The 14034-nt window shown below is 56.3% G+C and overlaps 6 protein-coding genes across 6 annotated transcripts; 4 read left to right on the forward strand and 2 right to left on the reverse strand.

Moving 5' to 3' along the window:
- Positions 1 to 583: 583 nt before the first annotated feature.
- On the forward strand, positions 584 to 3937 carry BO70DRAFT_431949 (RNA-processing protein PTA1). The gene is made up of 8 exons (XM_025548276.1): positions 584 to 1145; positions 1282 to 1447; positions 1513 to 1643; positions 1699 to 1902; positions 1959 to 2307; positions 2354 to 3216; positions 3271 to 3341; positions 3408 to 3937. Exons 1-8 carry the CDS (start codon positions 808 to 810, stop codon positions 3635 to 3637), a joined length of 2352 nt encoding a protein of 783 aa, XP_025396139.1. The 5' UTR covers positions 584 to 807; the 3' UTR covers positions 3638 to 3937.
- An 886-nt stretch (positions 3938 to 4823) lies between these two features.
- Positions 4824 to 7109, reverse strand: BO70DRAFT_399456 (uncharacterized protein; the record flags this gene model as incomplete). The annotated part of the gene is made up of 5 exons (XM_025546862.1): positions 4824 to 5240; positions 5288 to 5488; positions 5546 to 6032; positions 6097 to 6163; positions 6236 to 7109. The coding sequence occupies 5 exons, from the start codon at positions 7107 to 7109 to the stop codon at positions 4824 to 4826; spliced, it is 2046 nt and encodes a 681-aa protein (XP_025396140.1).
- Positions 7110 to 8320: 1211 nt separating this feature from the next.
- On the forward strand, positions 8321 to 8768 carry BO70DRAFT_122776 (uncharacterized protein). Its single transcript, XM_025537968.1, has one exon. It carries the CDS (start codon positions 8385 to 8387, stop codon positions 8646 to 8648), a length of 264 nt encoding a protein of 87 aa, XP_025396141.1. The 5' UTR covers positions 8321 to 8384; the 3' UTR covers positions 8649 to 8768.
- On the forward strand, positions 8502 to 9822 carry BO70DRAFT_342915 (uncharacterized protein; the record flags this gene model as incomplete). Its single annotated transcript, XM_025541396.1, has 2 exons — positions 8502 to 9227; positions 9304 to 9822. Exons 1-2 carry the CDS (start codon positions 8889 to 8891, stop codon positions 9820 to 9822), a joined length of 858 nt encoding a protein of 285 aa, XP_025396142.1. The 5' UTR covers positions 8502 to 8888.
- Positions 9823 to 9878: 56 nt separating this feature from the next.
- BO70DRAFT_122791 (uncharacterized protein) lies at positions 9879 to 11136 on the reverse strand. Its single transcript, XM_025537969.1, has one exon. It carries the CDS (start codon positions 10698 to 10700, stop codon positions 9990 to 9992), a length of 711 nt encoding a protein of 236 aa, XP_025396143.1. The 5' UTR covers positions 10701 to 11136; the 3' UTR covers positions 9879 to 9989.
- Positions 11137 to 11181: 45 nt separating this feature from the next.
- On the forward strand, positions 11182 to 12392 carry BO70DRAFT_365167 (uncharacterized protein). Its single transcript, XM_025543996.1, has 2 exons — positions 11182 to 11321; positions 11399 to 12392. The coding sequence occupies exons 1-2, from the start codon at positions 11232 to 11234 to the stop codon at positions 12170 to 12172; spliced, it is 864 nt and encodes a 287-aa protein (XP_025396144.1). The 5' UTR covers positions 11182 to 11231; the 3' UTR covers positions 12173 to 12392.
- Positions 12393 to 14034: the final 1642 nt, after the last annotated feature.

Here is a 14034-nt window from a genome sequence, read left to right on the forward strand (position 1 = left end):
AAGGTTTGTCTCAACCTCTATGGCATTGTTATGCGAAATACTAGTAGTGAAAGTACTCAGGCATGACGACCTGTCAGACACGGCTGGTATATGAATATATTCCCTGTCCTCATCCTGTCCTCATACTGGTAGTACCGGTGGTAGACAGACCAACACCCCGAGTGAAACAAACCATGGCTGACCACTCGCATAGTATTGGATGCCAGTGAATATGATCTGATGGATCACACCCCCGGATCTAGATCTAGAAGTATAGAGAAGAGCCACCGACTACATATATTCGCCTGGGAAGAAGAGACTGTTGGAGACAAAGATGGGTTGCCAGAAAGACCAGGCCCGCCCGGGTCGGTCAAACCCGGGGTCCGCCGCGCCGTGACTTTGTCCAACCGCCGGTCTTTCTCCTCTTCCCTCTCCGTCTCCGTCTCCGTCTCCATCTCCATCTCCATCTCCTCCATCTTCACCTCCATCTCCCATCCGTCCTCTTCTTGTTGTTTGTTGTGGATATCCCCCCCCCTCTTTTAAACCCCCTCACCCCCCCAAGCTATCCTACTCTTGGATTACATTCTCTAAATCCCCCCTCCCACCCCCCGGGTTTTCCACTTCTCCCCCTCTCCCACCCGCTATATGCGCCTCGTGGGCACATCACCTAGCCGTCACATCATAAGCCCGGTGCTTGCGGCAGCACCTTCTGCGTAGACCAGTTCAACCAACACAAACACCGTCACCTCGGGCGACGCATCCCGTCTCCCGAGCTCGTTCGTTCGCCATCCGCGTCGTCGGCCCAACCGGCCATTGAATCGAGTCGTAATGGCTCAGTCGTCCGATCACCTCGTCGACCAGATCGCGCAGCTCAATGCCGCCCGGAACCTCGTCCTGGGGGATGCCGCCTTCTACCCGCAGATTGTGAACGGAGTCCTGCCGCTCATCGGCGCCACCGCGCGGGTGGAGCTGCGGCGATGGGGGACCGAGTTCCTGGCCGAGACCTTCGCCAGTCCCGCGCTGGCTACGTCCCAGAAGGAGCAGCTGGCCCCGAGAGTGCTGCAGACATTACGGGAGATACTGGAGTTGCCGGAGGGGGATCCCTTGGTCTTGAAACAGATAGTGCAGAACGCCGCCAGCTTGTATCCGCTGGTGTTTAGGCATATGTAGGTCACCGATGCTCGCTTCTGTTTGCCCCCCTTGTCGGAGAGCTCTCGTAGATTGTCGCATCCCACCGCGATGCGCATGGGGTTAAGAGGAGCTTCCGCTGGGTCTCGCTGTTACTAACGCTGGATCTTGCAGTGTCAATCACCCGGATGATGGCGCGGTCTGGGAGAACATGACCGCCGTCAAGCAGGATATCCTACGCCGATGGGACGCCTTCCCGTTCGCCGTCAAGATCCTGTGTATCAAATTCGTCCAGCGGGTCGTGCAGGTGCAAACGCATGGCTCGATCTCGGACCCTAGAGTATGTACCCAGAAGATCCCGCCGGGCAGGCAGCGCCTGCGACGATGTTAACGCCTTCTTTCTAGCGCCCGGAACAGAACGAGACCTCGTTAGCCATCGTGCCTCGCACCCATGCCGTCCTTTCCCTCCCGAACCTGGAGGCAGAAGCTTCGGGCTTGCTAGATCGACTCCTGGCCGTCTTCCAGGAGGACTCGAGGTACTTGATTGCACCCCCCGAAAGGGAACTTGACGGTGTGCTAATGCCTTCAAAGTGACCCTCTCTTCGTCAACGCGACATTGAACTGCCTGGCAGTCCTCATTCGAACCCGCCAGTCCATTGGCAACAAGATCATCAACGCGATCATGAACTTCCTCCCCGCGCGACAAGTCCGACCTCCGATTACCCCTTCGATCCGCGTGGGTGTCAAGTCGATGGAACGGACCGCCCGAGCGGTCATGGTCAATATAATGAAGAGGTGAGCCGGTGTCGCCGTGTGGGATCCGCGAGAGAAGGAGCTAATGGATGGCCTAGGAACCCGAATCACCCCCTGGTGGGTAAGATGCAGCAGTACATCGATCGGTTGATGCAGTCCCGCCTGGAAGTCGTCGATGACGCCTCGCGGAAGCGTGGCTTGCCCGTTGAACCCACGGACGGACTGGATCACGCCAAACGGGCGAGACTGGGCGTGGAAACACCGCCCTTGGTCAAGGTGCCCCCGTTGCCCCCGGGCCCGATCAGCTATGCACAGCTCTTCACCCTGACCGAGGATGCTGGGCTATCGTCATTCGACGTGAAGCAGTTGCCCCCGGATCTCCTGGTCAAGATCGTGGTTCCTCTGCTAGCCCGTGTCGACCAGTCGATGATGAACCAGTCGGTCGAGGTATGTATGACTCGCGGAATCAAACCATTTCATGCTGACTAGCTAGGCTATACGCGGGCGCTACCAAACCATTCAAAAGCAACAAGCTGCCCAGCAAAAACAAGCTGCTGCTGCTGCTGCTGCCGCCGCCGCCGCCGCCGCAGCACCTGTCGACGATGACGACGATGACTACGAACCCGAGTACCAGCCCATGGATATTCCAGAGCCCGTAGCGGAGCAGGAGGATGCCGTGCCGACCGAAGTGGCGGACCTCCAACCGGACCTCGTCTCTTTAGGGCCGTTTGTGCTACCCCAGCCTCCACCGCTAACAGAAGATGAGGCCGCAGACATTGGCCGGAGTGCAGTGGGAAGGGTATTCGGCATGCTGGCGTCTACCGGGGTGACCCCCACCCCGGCGAAGGGGAAGAGCCAACAGCAGTTAGGCTTCGCTCGACTGGCCGGGAGCACTTTCGATCGAGACGCCTGGGTGACCCTCCTCACCAGACTTGCCACGAGAGCACCAGCTGGCCTGGAACCGAGAGCCGTGAAATCCGAGCAGGAGCGGGGAAAGCCTACGATATCGGACTCCATCCGAGAAACCCTCTATCGGTATATCCTCGAAGACTTCCGGGGGCGGGTGAATGTGGGCATCATGTGGCTCAACGAGGAATGGTACAACGACCGCATACAGATGCAGTTCACTGCGTCTCAACGGACCGAGGAGGACGAGGACGTCACGGTGCCCTTGCATTATGATCACTGGGTCCTGCGGCTTCTGGATGGGTTTCTGCCCTACCTCGACTCCAGGGATACCAAGATCTTCATCCGATTCCTCAGCGAGATCCCCGAGGTGACGATCCCGATCACGAAGCGAGTGGCCAGCCTGGCGAAGGACCCGGAGCGAGTGAACCTGTGTGTTCAGTCTTTACTGTACGTTCCACCCCGCTGTCGCACGGCTTCCAGAAATCCTAACAAAACCTCCAGATATCTGATCATGTTCCGACCCCCGGCGCGGGAGATGTGTCTCAACGCCGTCGAGGATGTCTACCAAACCTGTAAGCCAGGCCACCCTTGCCCTTCCTTCTTCCCCAAAGCACAAAACTAACCACACCACAAAATAGACGAGGAATCCCGTCCCGCAGCCGGCAAAGTCCTCGCCAGGTGGCGTCCCCAGAAACCCCAAGAAGACCAACAACCCCCACAACAACTACAAACCCAGCCGCAGCCCCAAGACCAACAGCAACAAGAAGAAACCATTCTAGCCTCCCGTACCGTCGCGCCCGAATCCGCCACCAACAACACCTCCCTCGCCAACGGCACGGACGGAATCCACGCCGCAGCCCGCCGATGAAGCCACCACCTCTGCCACCTAAGCGAGTCGCATCGAATCCACCTACCTACTCCAACTACTTACCTAGTTGTTTGACGAGGTCGTGTAACTAGTTAGTTGTTTTTGTATTTTCCTTTTCGAGAATCCTTTCTCTCCCTCATTTGTTTTTCTCTTAAGAGTGGGCAGAGAGAACGAGGAAGGGAGGGAAGGTGGACGATGAGATTCCCATGAATGATTCCCCTGAATGTTGTGACTAGACAGACAGTGATGTATTCTATCTATCTATCTATCGGATACCTACCTGGTTTATATGAATCTAGGGTTACTACTACCTACTACCTACTTACATACCTACTTACGTACCTGCCTGCCTGCCTGCCTGCCTGCCTGCCTGCCTGCAATTTTTTTATGTCGTAGAGCTGGCTCTGTGAGCGGTTGGCGTAGATGGGCCGGGATAATAGCTTCTATCTATGAGATGTAGTGTCTATCGAGTACCTACCTAGTACGTACCTTCCTTGTGGCTTGTCTATAGGTAAAAGCACGGCCATAATCTATGTTCTACAAGTATGCAAATCACCCACTACTATGATGATAATTAGACGGAGAACTGCAGCGAAGATGTTTCTATTCTAGACCTCTTTCTCCTATGCACAAGGGATAGCTATCCTCAAAAAAAAGAGCAAAAGCAAAATACATGGCCACATACATGACTACCCCCGCAACACCGGCAAATAAGACAGTAAGAGAAAAAGGGAAAAAAAAAAAAAGAAAAGAAATGGGAAAACAACCGAGCAAGTAAGTAAGCATGACATGACACCGTGGCATATGTATGTATCGTGAGTAGCGGAGGGAAAAAAGATGGAAGAAAGGAGAGAAAAGAAAGGAAAGAAGGAAAAGAGCAACACCCCAAGAAAAAAAAAGATTAACCCCGATGCATTGGATCCGTTCGCCCATATTCACACATGCCCAAAGCTAACAGTTGGTTCCGCCATCGAATAAAAAGGGTATGATGGAAGGGGGAACCGGCGCAAATTTGGTTAGAATAAATCACTTGATTTCGTTCCCTGCTGTGGTTGCCAGTCATACATGCCAAATCCGTACATACATTAGAAGAAACACTCTACAACACCTGAAGCGAAGCCCTGTACAATGCGAAGACCCCCAACCCCGGGAGAAAGGTGGTGATGCGTACTTTTACTTTTTCCGCTCATCGAGCGACCATCTGGTTGGAGCTGGCCCCCCCCAGGATCCCAGTCGACTGGTGGATGGAATTGACGGGACGGGAGGACATGGACGGTGAGGGATCCCGTTTGGAGGTCGTTGACTGGAACAGACCCAGTCGGGCTGAGGGCGGGGAGTAGGCGGAGGCGTTGTGAGAGGGACCCTGGGGAGATCGGTGGTCGAGGTTGCCGTACGAGGAGGCTGGATGGGGTTTGCGGACGTCGAGGGGCGAGGAGCTTAATGACCGGAACCCCGAGCGCCGGTCGGCATCGTATTCGGGATTTACAAAATGCCCGAGGGTCTGGGGATGTTGTTCCTGGTCGTAGGGGGTGTTATTGGCCGAGGAGTTCTCCGCAATGGTCGAGGCGGAGCCGTTGGGGGCGTGTATATCGACCACTCGCTTCTGGGCGGCCGGGGTCGTGTATGCAGGGCCCGGGGGTGCTCGAACACCCGGCTCTGCGGCCGGGGGGGCATCTGCTGGTGCTGATGGATGGGGTGTTGCGGGTTGGCCCACGGCGTCTGCTCCAGGAACGCCTCCTCCGCCGCCGTGCGGAAGTTGGATGACATGGCCGGCATGGCACCCCGCGGGAGGGTGGTGGACGTGGTCGACGGCGGCGGTTGCGAGGCCGGAGCTCTTGTTTCGATGGAGATCTGCGCGCACGGGACATTCATTAGCATCTGGCGTCGCAGCTGGGAACCTGCACTTACCCCCATTTTCTCCAGATCCTCTTCAAGCTCGGCCGGTCGCGCGGCAGACAGCGCAGGCGCGGCCGGGAAGCCCACGTATTTGGCGACTCCCGCCATGATGGACACCTCCTGGTTGTACGCCGTTTGGTGGGAGATCTGTTGCGAACGCCGCATCGGGAACGGAATGTAATGCTGCGGGCTGACTTCGTCGGTCTTGAAGCGATCGTGCTGGATTGAATAGAACTGCTTGCTGATGGCGCTCGAGTGCTTTTCGCGAATATCTCGCGCCCGCTGGAAGAACGTGCTATGCGATTGAGCGCGCTCCGCCATGCTCCGGTTCAGCAACGAGTGTACCCGGTATTGGAACAGCGTGTGTTCATATTTGATCTTGGCGTCGCGATACTGCCTGACGCCCTCGAGCTGCCGCAGGAATTCGGTATGGGTCGGATTAGGCCCGTTGAGCATCTCAAGCTCCCGATTCAATTTCGAGATCCGCTCATCATAGATCCTAGCAGCGAGAAGGATTAGCGACCGGACACAGTTGGCACCAAAGGCGACGACGGATGTCTTACTTGTCTCGTAGAAGGGCAAATTCCCGTTCCAGTCCGGCTAGTGACTCCAGGGCGGAGACTCTCTTGACTGCTAAAGTGTACACGTCAGGATCGAAGGTCTTCTCACCATGGGGGGGTTGCTAGGCTTCGCGTGTCTTACATTCTTCCTCAAGTTTGGCAGTGGCGTCGCCGTCGTCTGCATCGTCACCACGTTCTGCAGTATCATCGTCCCCGAGGTCATCGACCTCGGCACCTGTCTCGAGTGCGCCGTTATCAACGTCATCATCGGCATCTCTAGTTTTGCGACCCTTTCGCTTGCCCTTCTTGGCCCTCTTCGCTTTTGCGGGCGCCACGGGCAAGGCCGATTCGGTGATGTCGTCGACCACGGTATCTTCCTCATTGATCTTGGGGGGTTCTTCCATTGGCTCGGGGGTAAGCACTATATCGTCCGCAGGTGGGTCGCTGAGATCGCTCTTGACCGAGCCACGGCGCTTCTGGGGCGGCAAATCGTCTTCATCGATCTCAGTGCCCGCCTCGTCGCCGGACTCTAGCCGCTTGCGCTTTTTGCCAATGGCTTCTGACAGTGCAGAATCGTCCAGCCCGAGCGTCTCATCTGCCACTTCAGCTGCCCGAGTTGTTTTGGCGCGAGGTTTGCTGGGCGAATCGTCCGCCACGTGCTCTTCATCATCTTCCACGTCCTCGTAGGTCGTCGACTGGGCCAATTTGCTGGGGCTTGGCTCATACCCAGTAGCGCTTACGACGATGTTTGTTTTTGAGCGAATATTGGGGGAGTCCTCGATGCGCTCTGTCTCCGCCTCCGAGTCATTTTCCGGCGCCACCTTCTCGGGCTTGGGAGACTCGTAGTCGGACGGAATATTTTCAGAGACGTCATCGATTTCACTCAAACTGCTCGATCGGTCATCATCCATAAGCGAGTCGTCCAGCAGAATATTTTGTTCTCCGTTGGTGACGGCAGAGTCTGCTCCAGTCGGCGCACCCACTGGAACAGACTCCCTGCTTTCGGCGACCTCCATAGTTATGCGCCAACCTCAGATCGAGCGAAGACAAGAGGGACAAGGGGAGAGTCGGGGGATTGAGTAAGGATTGAGCGGACGTTGTGGTCGGGAGGCTTGTTGGGGGGGGGTAGACAAGCCAGAGGATGACGGCAGGATCAGGGTTGTAGATCTAGAACAATGGAAGGCGAAACGTCAGAACCCAGGTGGACAACCATGATATGACCAGTGCGAGATGGAAATGGAAAACATCGACGGTGGAGGAGGAGAATGGGAGGAAAAGGGAGAAGGCGAGAGGGGATTGGGGGGGGGGGGAGAGGAGAGGGCCAAAGGCGGTGCGGAGGTTTGATCACACCCCAGATGGAGCGAAAGTCACTTCGCTCCCGGCTTGGGCTCTGGGGGACTGCGCGGGCCCAACAGCAGCGCTCAGGGCCCTGCTCGGGTTCCTGGAGCTCCAAGACCATCGCGTGTAGCCTAGATCCGTCCCACTCGCCATTTTATATGCCTCGCAAAACGTACCGTTCAGTAATGCGCCAGCAGCAAAACCCGGACGAGCCCAGCTGCCGCGACCGAGTCCGGTTCCGTAAACGACTGCGGTCGCGGAGGAGAGATAGGATGCAACCTGGTAAACTCCGAAGCACCGGCCGTAATAGTATGTATCCGGGTCCCTGGGAGGTCTGCGCAGGCGAGCAGTAATCGTTCTAAGAGGAAATCGGAGGGATGTGGACGTCGACGTTCACGAAGCGGGCAGGACGACAGTGCAGCGTAGCGGGAGAATGGGCGGCATGGAAGAGAGGGGAGGGAATCTGGAACCGACGGGATGCGGGTGAGGGAGGTAGAGAAACGAGTTGAGCAATGGGAAGTACTAGAAGCGAAGCACTTTGGGTGTTAGGATTGGGGGGAGGGGGGGGGAAGAGGGAGTGGAGGGCGATGGTTGCTTTGGAGGGACGAGTAGAGAAGAGGAGGAGATGGAGGGAAGTGAGTGAGTGAGTGAGTGAGTCTGTGTCTGTGTCTGTCTGTCTGCTCTGCTCTGCTCTGCCTGTCTCTCTCTCTCTGTCTGCTTGCTCTTCTTCGCATCCGACGGGCGTCATACCGCCCGTATACCGCCCGTATCGCGTTCTGCCGGTCGTATCTTTGCCGCGCCCGACCGCAGCCTCACCGCCTGCGCGTGCTCGCTGCCTCCCCTCCTCGGTTAGGCGCCTAATGGTAGGCCCTCGTTAAGGCTGGGGGACTTTTTCTGAAAGGCGATTACTCCAGGGCCTGTTCTGAGATGCCGTATGGTATGTCAGGTATGTCATGTACTACTACGGGGCATGTAACTTTGACTCCAGGAACAACGCCATGACGTCACATCACCAGCTGCTCTTCCACAATATCAATCAATCAATCCCTCCGCACCCCCCCCCCCCCCCGCGCTCTTCTCAATCCAACTCAAGTTGGTCTATCCTCAGGGACTTTAATCACCGCTTTCTCCCACCAATTGAACTCCATCTCCCACTCAACCACCCCACTGGTTGTCTTGGCCCGGAAGGCGGGGTGCAAAACAAAGCAGTGAGCTGACAACTCACTGAGGCTAGCTTGAGCCACCAATGCTCTTCTTACAAGCGAATTGATCGTGGACCCTGGCCAATCCACTTATCTTCAGGATAGACAATTCCCGAGTTTGGCGCTTCAGCTCATACCCGGCCTGGCGAGCCTGCGCTGTACGGGCATTCAGCACATAAGGACCCTGTCATCACAGTTACGACCGGCCACTCTTCCGAAAGACTCTATCTTCCGCCGCCAAAGCTACCCCTCGCAATGATGCTGCCTCTTATCCGTCGGTTTCGGCGACTACCACCTTCATCCAACAACGAGTCGAGCAATCCCCCCGGCGAGAATGCACAACGGCCAGCCGCAGATGATGTCACCTACTACCCTAACTGTATGGATGTGCTAAAGGTCCGGTACCTGCTGCACCACATCTGGCAGTGGACGAGAAACTCCGACGATTTGCTGCCCGTTGAGATTGTAGATATGATCGTGGATGCAGGCGAATACTGGGCCTCAACCGAGTCCGTTCTGGAAGGAGAGACGGTGATCCGAAAGGACCAGGATCAGGTGCTTCTCACGACGGTACCTTTGTGCTACGATGTGCAGGTATGCTTATACTGGCCGGTTTACGGACGACTCCTCAACGGTCCCGTCTTGCTGACTTTATGCACGCTGGTCATAGACGCTAGGTTCCGCCTCTCCCAAGTCGCTGCCGCACCGAACCGTGCACCCGTGCCGCAGGGTTATCTTCACTATCTCGTCCCACGATCAGGGCTGGGGCGGAGGCGCTGGAAGCCGAGGCCAGTATGGGGGCTCCTATTCGTGGTTTGACGCGGAAATCTTGCATGCAGCCCATCAACGGCCCCAGCCTGTGGCCCCTGAGGAGCAGGGTCCATTTGACTTTGGCCCTGACCATCCTCACTTACTCCCCAATGCCCACCGGCTACAGTCGAACCGAACTGCCGTGGGAACCTGGCAATTTCATACCATCGTCTGGGATCATCTTGATGATGTTGCAGCCGACTCGGGCGAGGCGGAGGAGATTGAACGTAGTCAAGGTCGGGGCCGAGCCACGCTGGATGGGAGCCAAGTGCGTGCACTGGAGGCTGGGGATGCGATTGCGGTTTGGGGGCGGGCACGGTTTGGCGGGTGGTTGAACCACGTGCAGCGAGTGTCGGTGCGGGTGTTTTGGGCGATCTAGTCTATTTTGCACAGGAAGATGATAATGGGCATGCTGCATGACTACATGGTAGTTGATCAATTAGAATCCAAGGACTGGTTAGTCAGATATCAGACGGATAGTCAAGTTGGTGGTGGTGGCAGCCTGCCGAATCAGGCCGGGCAGCATCACCTCATTGCCCACGTCAATCACGCCATTTCGCCAAGCCCCCCAATCTCGTCATCGGCGCGCCTGGATATAAGTCGCCCTCTTCCTCCACGACCAGCACCGCTGCCTTTGCTTTCTCCCTTTCGACCAAACTCGAGGAGAGCAACCCCCGTCAGTCGGCCAGATGAGGACATGATGTTGCCCACTGTCCGACGGTGACCCTGCTCCCTCTCCCCCCGTCGCCCTGTCCCCCTCCCCCAACTCCCCAGCCAGCACCGCACAAATGTGACGGCCGACGGAAAGCGGCCCAGGATTTTCAGAGGCCCCGGGTGGGGCTGGCCGCAGCGATTGCGCAACAACCCATCCGTCGCGCGAGAGGCGGTGATACGCCGGTGGGAGCCAGTGAGCAGCGCCAGTATCAGCGCATGACCGACCGTCGCTCTGGAATGATGCGCATCTCGCCCGAGAGCGTCGGTATCGGCCACGTCCGCCCTTCGCGCAGCACCGCGACGCCCACCCTGACTGGCTGAACGGCGGGAATCCATGACTGGCCAAACGGCCATCTGGTCATTTAGGCCATCTAGGCCATCGCTTTTACGTTTCTTGGCTATCTCGAGACCGTCTGAGGTGGTTTCCCCCCTCTCCCGCCCAAAACCTGCGGTGACTCTCGTTCGCCTGTTTCGCCGAGAATTACGCCGCCAATACGTCGCTGTTCCCCTGGATTCCCGGCTCGTCCCATAAATCCCTCCCATCCCCCTCCCTCCCCTTTGGCTTCCCGCTCCGGATTCGCTTCCAAACAAACCCCCCGTTTTTGTTGTGTCACCATTTCGACTTGGTGACCTCTTGCCCTATCAACCCTATTTCCGCGTGCACGGCTCCTCCAAAAATGACTCAATCCCAGAAATGTGCCGCCGTCGTCGTGGGGGCCGGCCCTGCTGGTCTGGCGGTGATGGGAAATCTCCTGGAGAAGCAGCTGGGAGGAAAGATTGCCTGGGTCGACCCGTTATTCCAGGGAGGCCGCGTAAATCGCAAATACCGTGAAGTGCCCAGGTGAGTGTCTCCGTCTGGCAGTCTGAGGATCCCTCAAGGCGTCGGATGAGGAGCGCTCGTTGCTGACTGGCGGTCGGTTCACCAGCAACACCAAAGTGGCCTTGTTCCAGGCGTACGCCACGGCCGTTCAGCCCTTTCGCACCGTCATCAACAACACCCGGATCCCCAGTCCATTCTCGACCATGGCCAAACTCGACCAGGATAAAACCTGCCATTTGCACCATGCTGCCGATATGGTTCGGGCCCTCACGGATGGCATCGTCAAGATGGACCAGGTTCTGGCGTGTCGAGGGGTGATCACGGCGGCCAACCTGGCCGAGAAAGTCAGTGCAGATTGAGCTCCGGACGTGGAGAAGGTTCCCGTTCCCCGCGTTGCTAATATATCCGCCCTACTCCATAGACTTCCACGTGGACCGTTAGGATCAAGCTCCGAGACTCTGCAGACGAGGTCGTCGTCTTGACCCCCCGACTCGTTCTCTGCACAGGGTCGCACCCGACAGAGGTCCCGATCCACGTACCCGGGCACAACATCGAGAGTCTGGACCTAGATGTAGTGCTGAAACCCAGCGAGCTGATGTCACACCTCCCTCGGGACTTGCCGTTGACCGTCGCCGTAGTGGGGGCGTCTCATAGTGCCATCCTCGCGCTCCTCAACCTGGTAGACTTGGCTCGCACGTCGCACCCCCAGCTTCGCGTCAAGTGGTTCACTCGCCATCCCCTCCGGTATGCCGAGTACATGGACGGATGGATCCTCCGGGACAACACCGGGCTCAAGGGACACGCGGCCGAGTTTGCTCGGCAACAACTAGAGGATGACAAGCTGGCCTCGTCTGAAGCCGGCCGGTTCATCACCAAGGTCGACTGCGGCGGGGGCCAGGAACAGGCGCAGTACGAGCGGCACCTGCCCTCGTGCTCGTACATTGTGCAAGCCGTAGGGTTCACCCGGGACGCGCTCCCCGAGCTGTCAGTCAACGGGGTCTTATTGGAGCCCGAGTTCGACTCGGCATCGGGCGGCTTCCGCGACGGCAGCGGCCGCGCCGTCCGGGGGTTGTTCGGCGCGGGGATCGCGTTCCCGGAGCGGGTGGTCGATCCGTATGGCAACGTCGAGCATGCGGTGGGTTTCTTCAAGTTCATGAAGTACATCAAGCGGGTGATTCCGCAGTGGGCGATGTAGGGTTGAGATGGTTGCGTGGTTCTTGTGATTCCCCATGTGTTTTGTCTAATATCTGAGCGGTAGGCTGGCTGTCACCTCTGGTAGGTTGACCAGCCCGACTATATCATGAATGTAATGGTGTTTATATTGGTCATGATACGTACTTGCATGGATTGCCTTTTTTTTCGGATGCCAGTCTAGATAGACGGTGAAGTTAGATTCAACCACAGTAGTCAGTAGGAGTTAGGAGTTCAAGGAGTTTGTTTGTTCCTGGCGGAACCGCCGGCCACTGAACCATGAATCCGAGTGATCATCTCGACCTCTGCCTTTACGTGCAGGTACCAGCTCCCAGCCAGTACACAAGTAACCACCACCATTTCACCTGTATTCTGTATTCTGTAAAGAATGCTGTCGCCTGTGCTGGGGAACTGGGAAGTGGGCAGTGGGAAAGAAAGCTTGTTTGGGGAAGGCGGACTTCGGGGATAACATGCAGCTTCGGAATTGCTTAGGTACTACTACTACTACTACTGCTACTGTCGCACACTGTACAGTGTACTTACAGAGGGTTACCCCATACTGTGTTGGCTGCCACTAGCCCGCATTCAACCTAGCTTCCGCCAACTTCCTCAGGCAGTCAGTAATTGCCAAATTTGGAGACCAGAAGGGCCGGTCGGATTTCCGAGGCCCCGTTGATCCCCCCAGGAGCTTGCCTGTACTCCATAACAGGTGTCTGTCTGATCGCAATATTACTCATCCTCATCCTCATAACTAGTTAGTCAGTCATGTCTTTCTTTGTCTTCCTTGCTTCCACAGTTTCTACTCACTGTATGCTGTACAGTAGTCTCAGGGGTACCTAGTAGGTAAGTAAGTACGGGGTGTCTCTTGTCTTAACCATACCGATACTGACAGACCATCTGACACAATCCCTCAACTTAACCGTATCACCCGTGCCATCCCAGATCCCAGCTTGTATGCGCCCCGAACCACAGGTAAGGTAGTTACAGTGTCACCGTGCCTTGCAGCATGCAAACCATATCCATCCCCTGACTGTTTCTTTTCTTTTCTTTTCGTTTCTTATTTTTCCTCATCAGTCAACTTTGTATATTATCCGTCTTACTCTGAAGGAATAACCTACAATCCTCCATAATTGCCTGCCCAGAACCCCTCCTTGATAATTGCTCCGTCAGTGTTTGATCATTACGGAAATAGAAATTACCAAAATACCGTACAGCAGAGTGTGCTGCTGATAATCAATCTCAATCCCCACTCGCCCTCTCCCGAGATTTCCAATTTCCAATCGCCAATCCCCAATTTCAAGTTTCCGGATTTAATTTAATTCCCCTTCATTACACCGTCACCAGCAAGCCAAGAGTCTCTCAAGACCGTTTAATTTCCGGCTTTGTTCTGCGCACGCCGCATGCTGATGGTCATTTCCCCTCCCTCCACATCGTCGCGTGGGGACCCTTGTCTGGCTCTTATAGTCTTACTGATTACTGGGCTCTCGGGACTCGGGACTCACCTGCCAAGTGCCAACCCCCAACGGTCTTGGGATTATATATCTGGGATGTTGGGATGATGATGTCCTTGGATCTTCCCGTCTCAGATTCTAGACGGCTGGCCAGTCCCAGTCCCAGGGTATCTACCACGTGATAGGTATACTATATAGCTACCTACCTAGACGTTTGGACCGAATGGAAATTATTGTACTTTTGAATGTCGGTGTTGCATTTTATGATACATCTAGGAGCCGTGCTTGTTGTTTCTTCCCGGAGCGCTTCCATGGATGCTGCGTGCTTCGGGGAAATAGCCAGGCAAAAGTCCTTTCAGTCGCATCCTTGCTTCGCCCTGGAATTGCCATCAACCCATCCCTCTCCCGTCTGTCA

Source organism: Aspergillus heteromorphus, assembly GCF_003184545.1.
Source record: "Aspergillus heteromorphus CBS 117.55 chromosome Unknown BO70scaffold_28, whole genome shotgun sequence".
Taxonomy (NCBI): Eukaryota; Fungi; Ascomycota; class Eurotiomycetes; order Eurotiales; family Aspergillaceae; genus Aspergillus; species Aspergillus heteromorphus.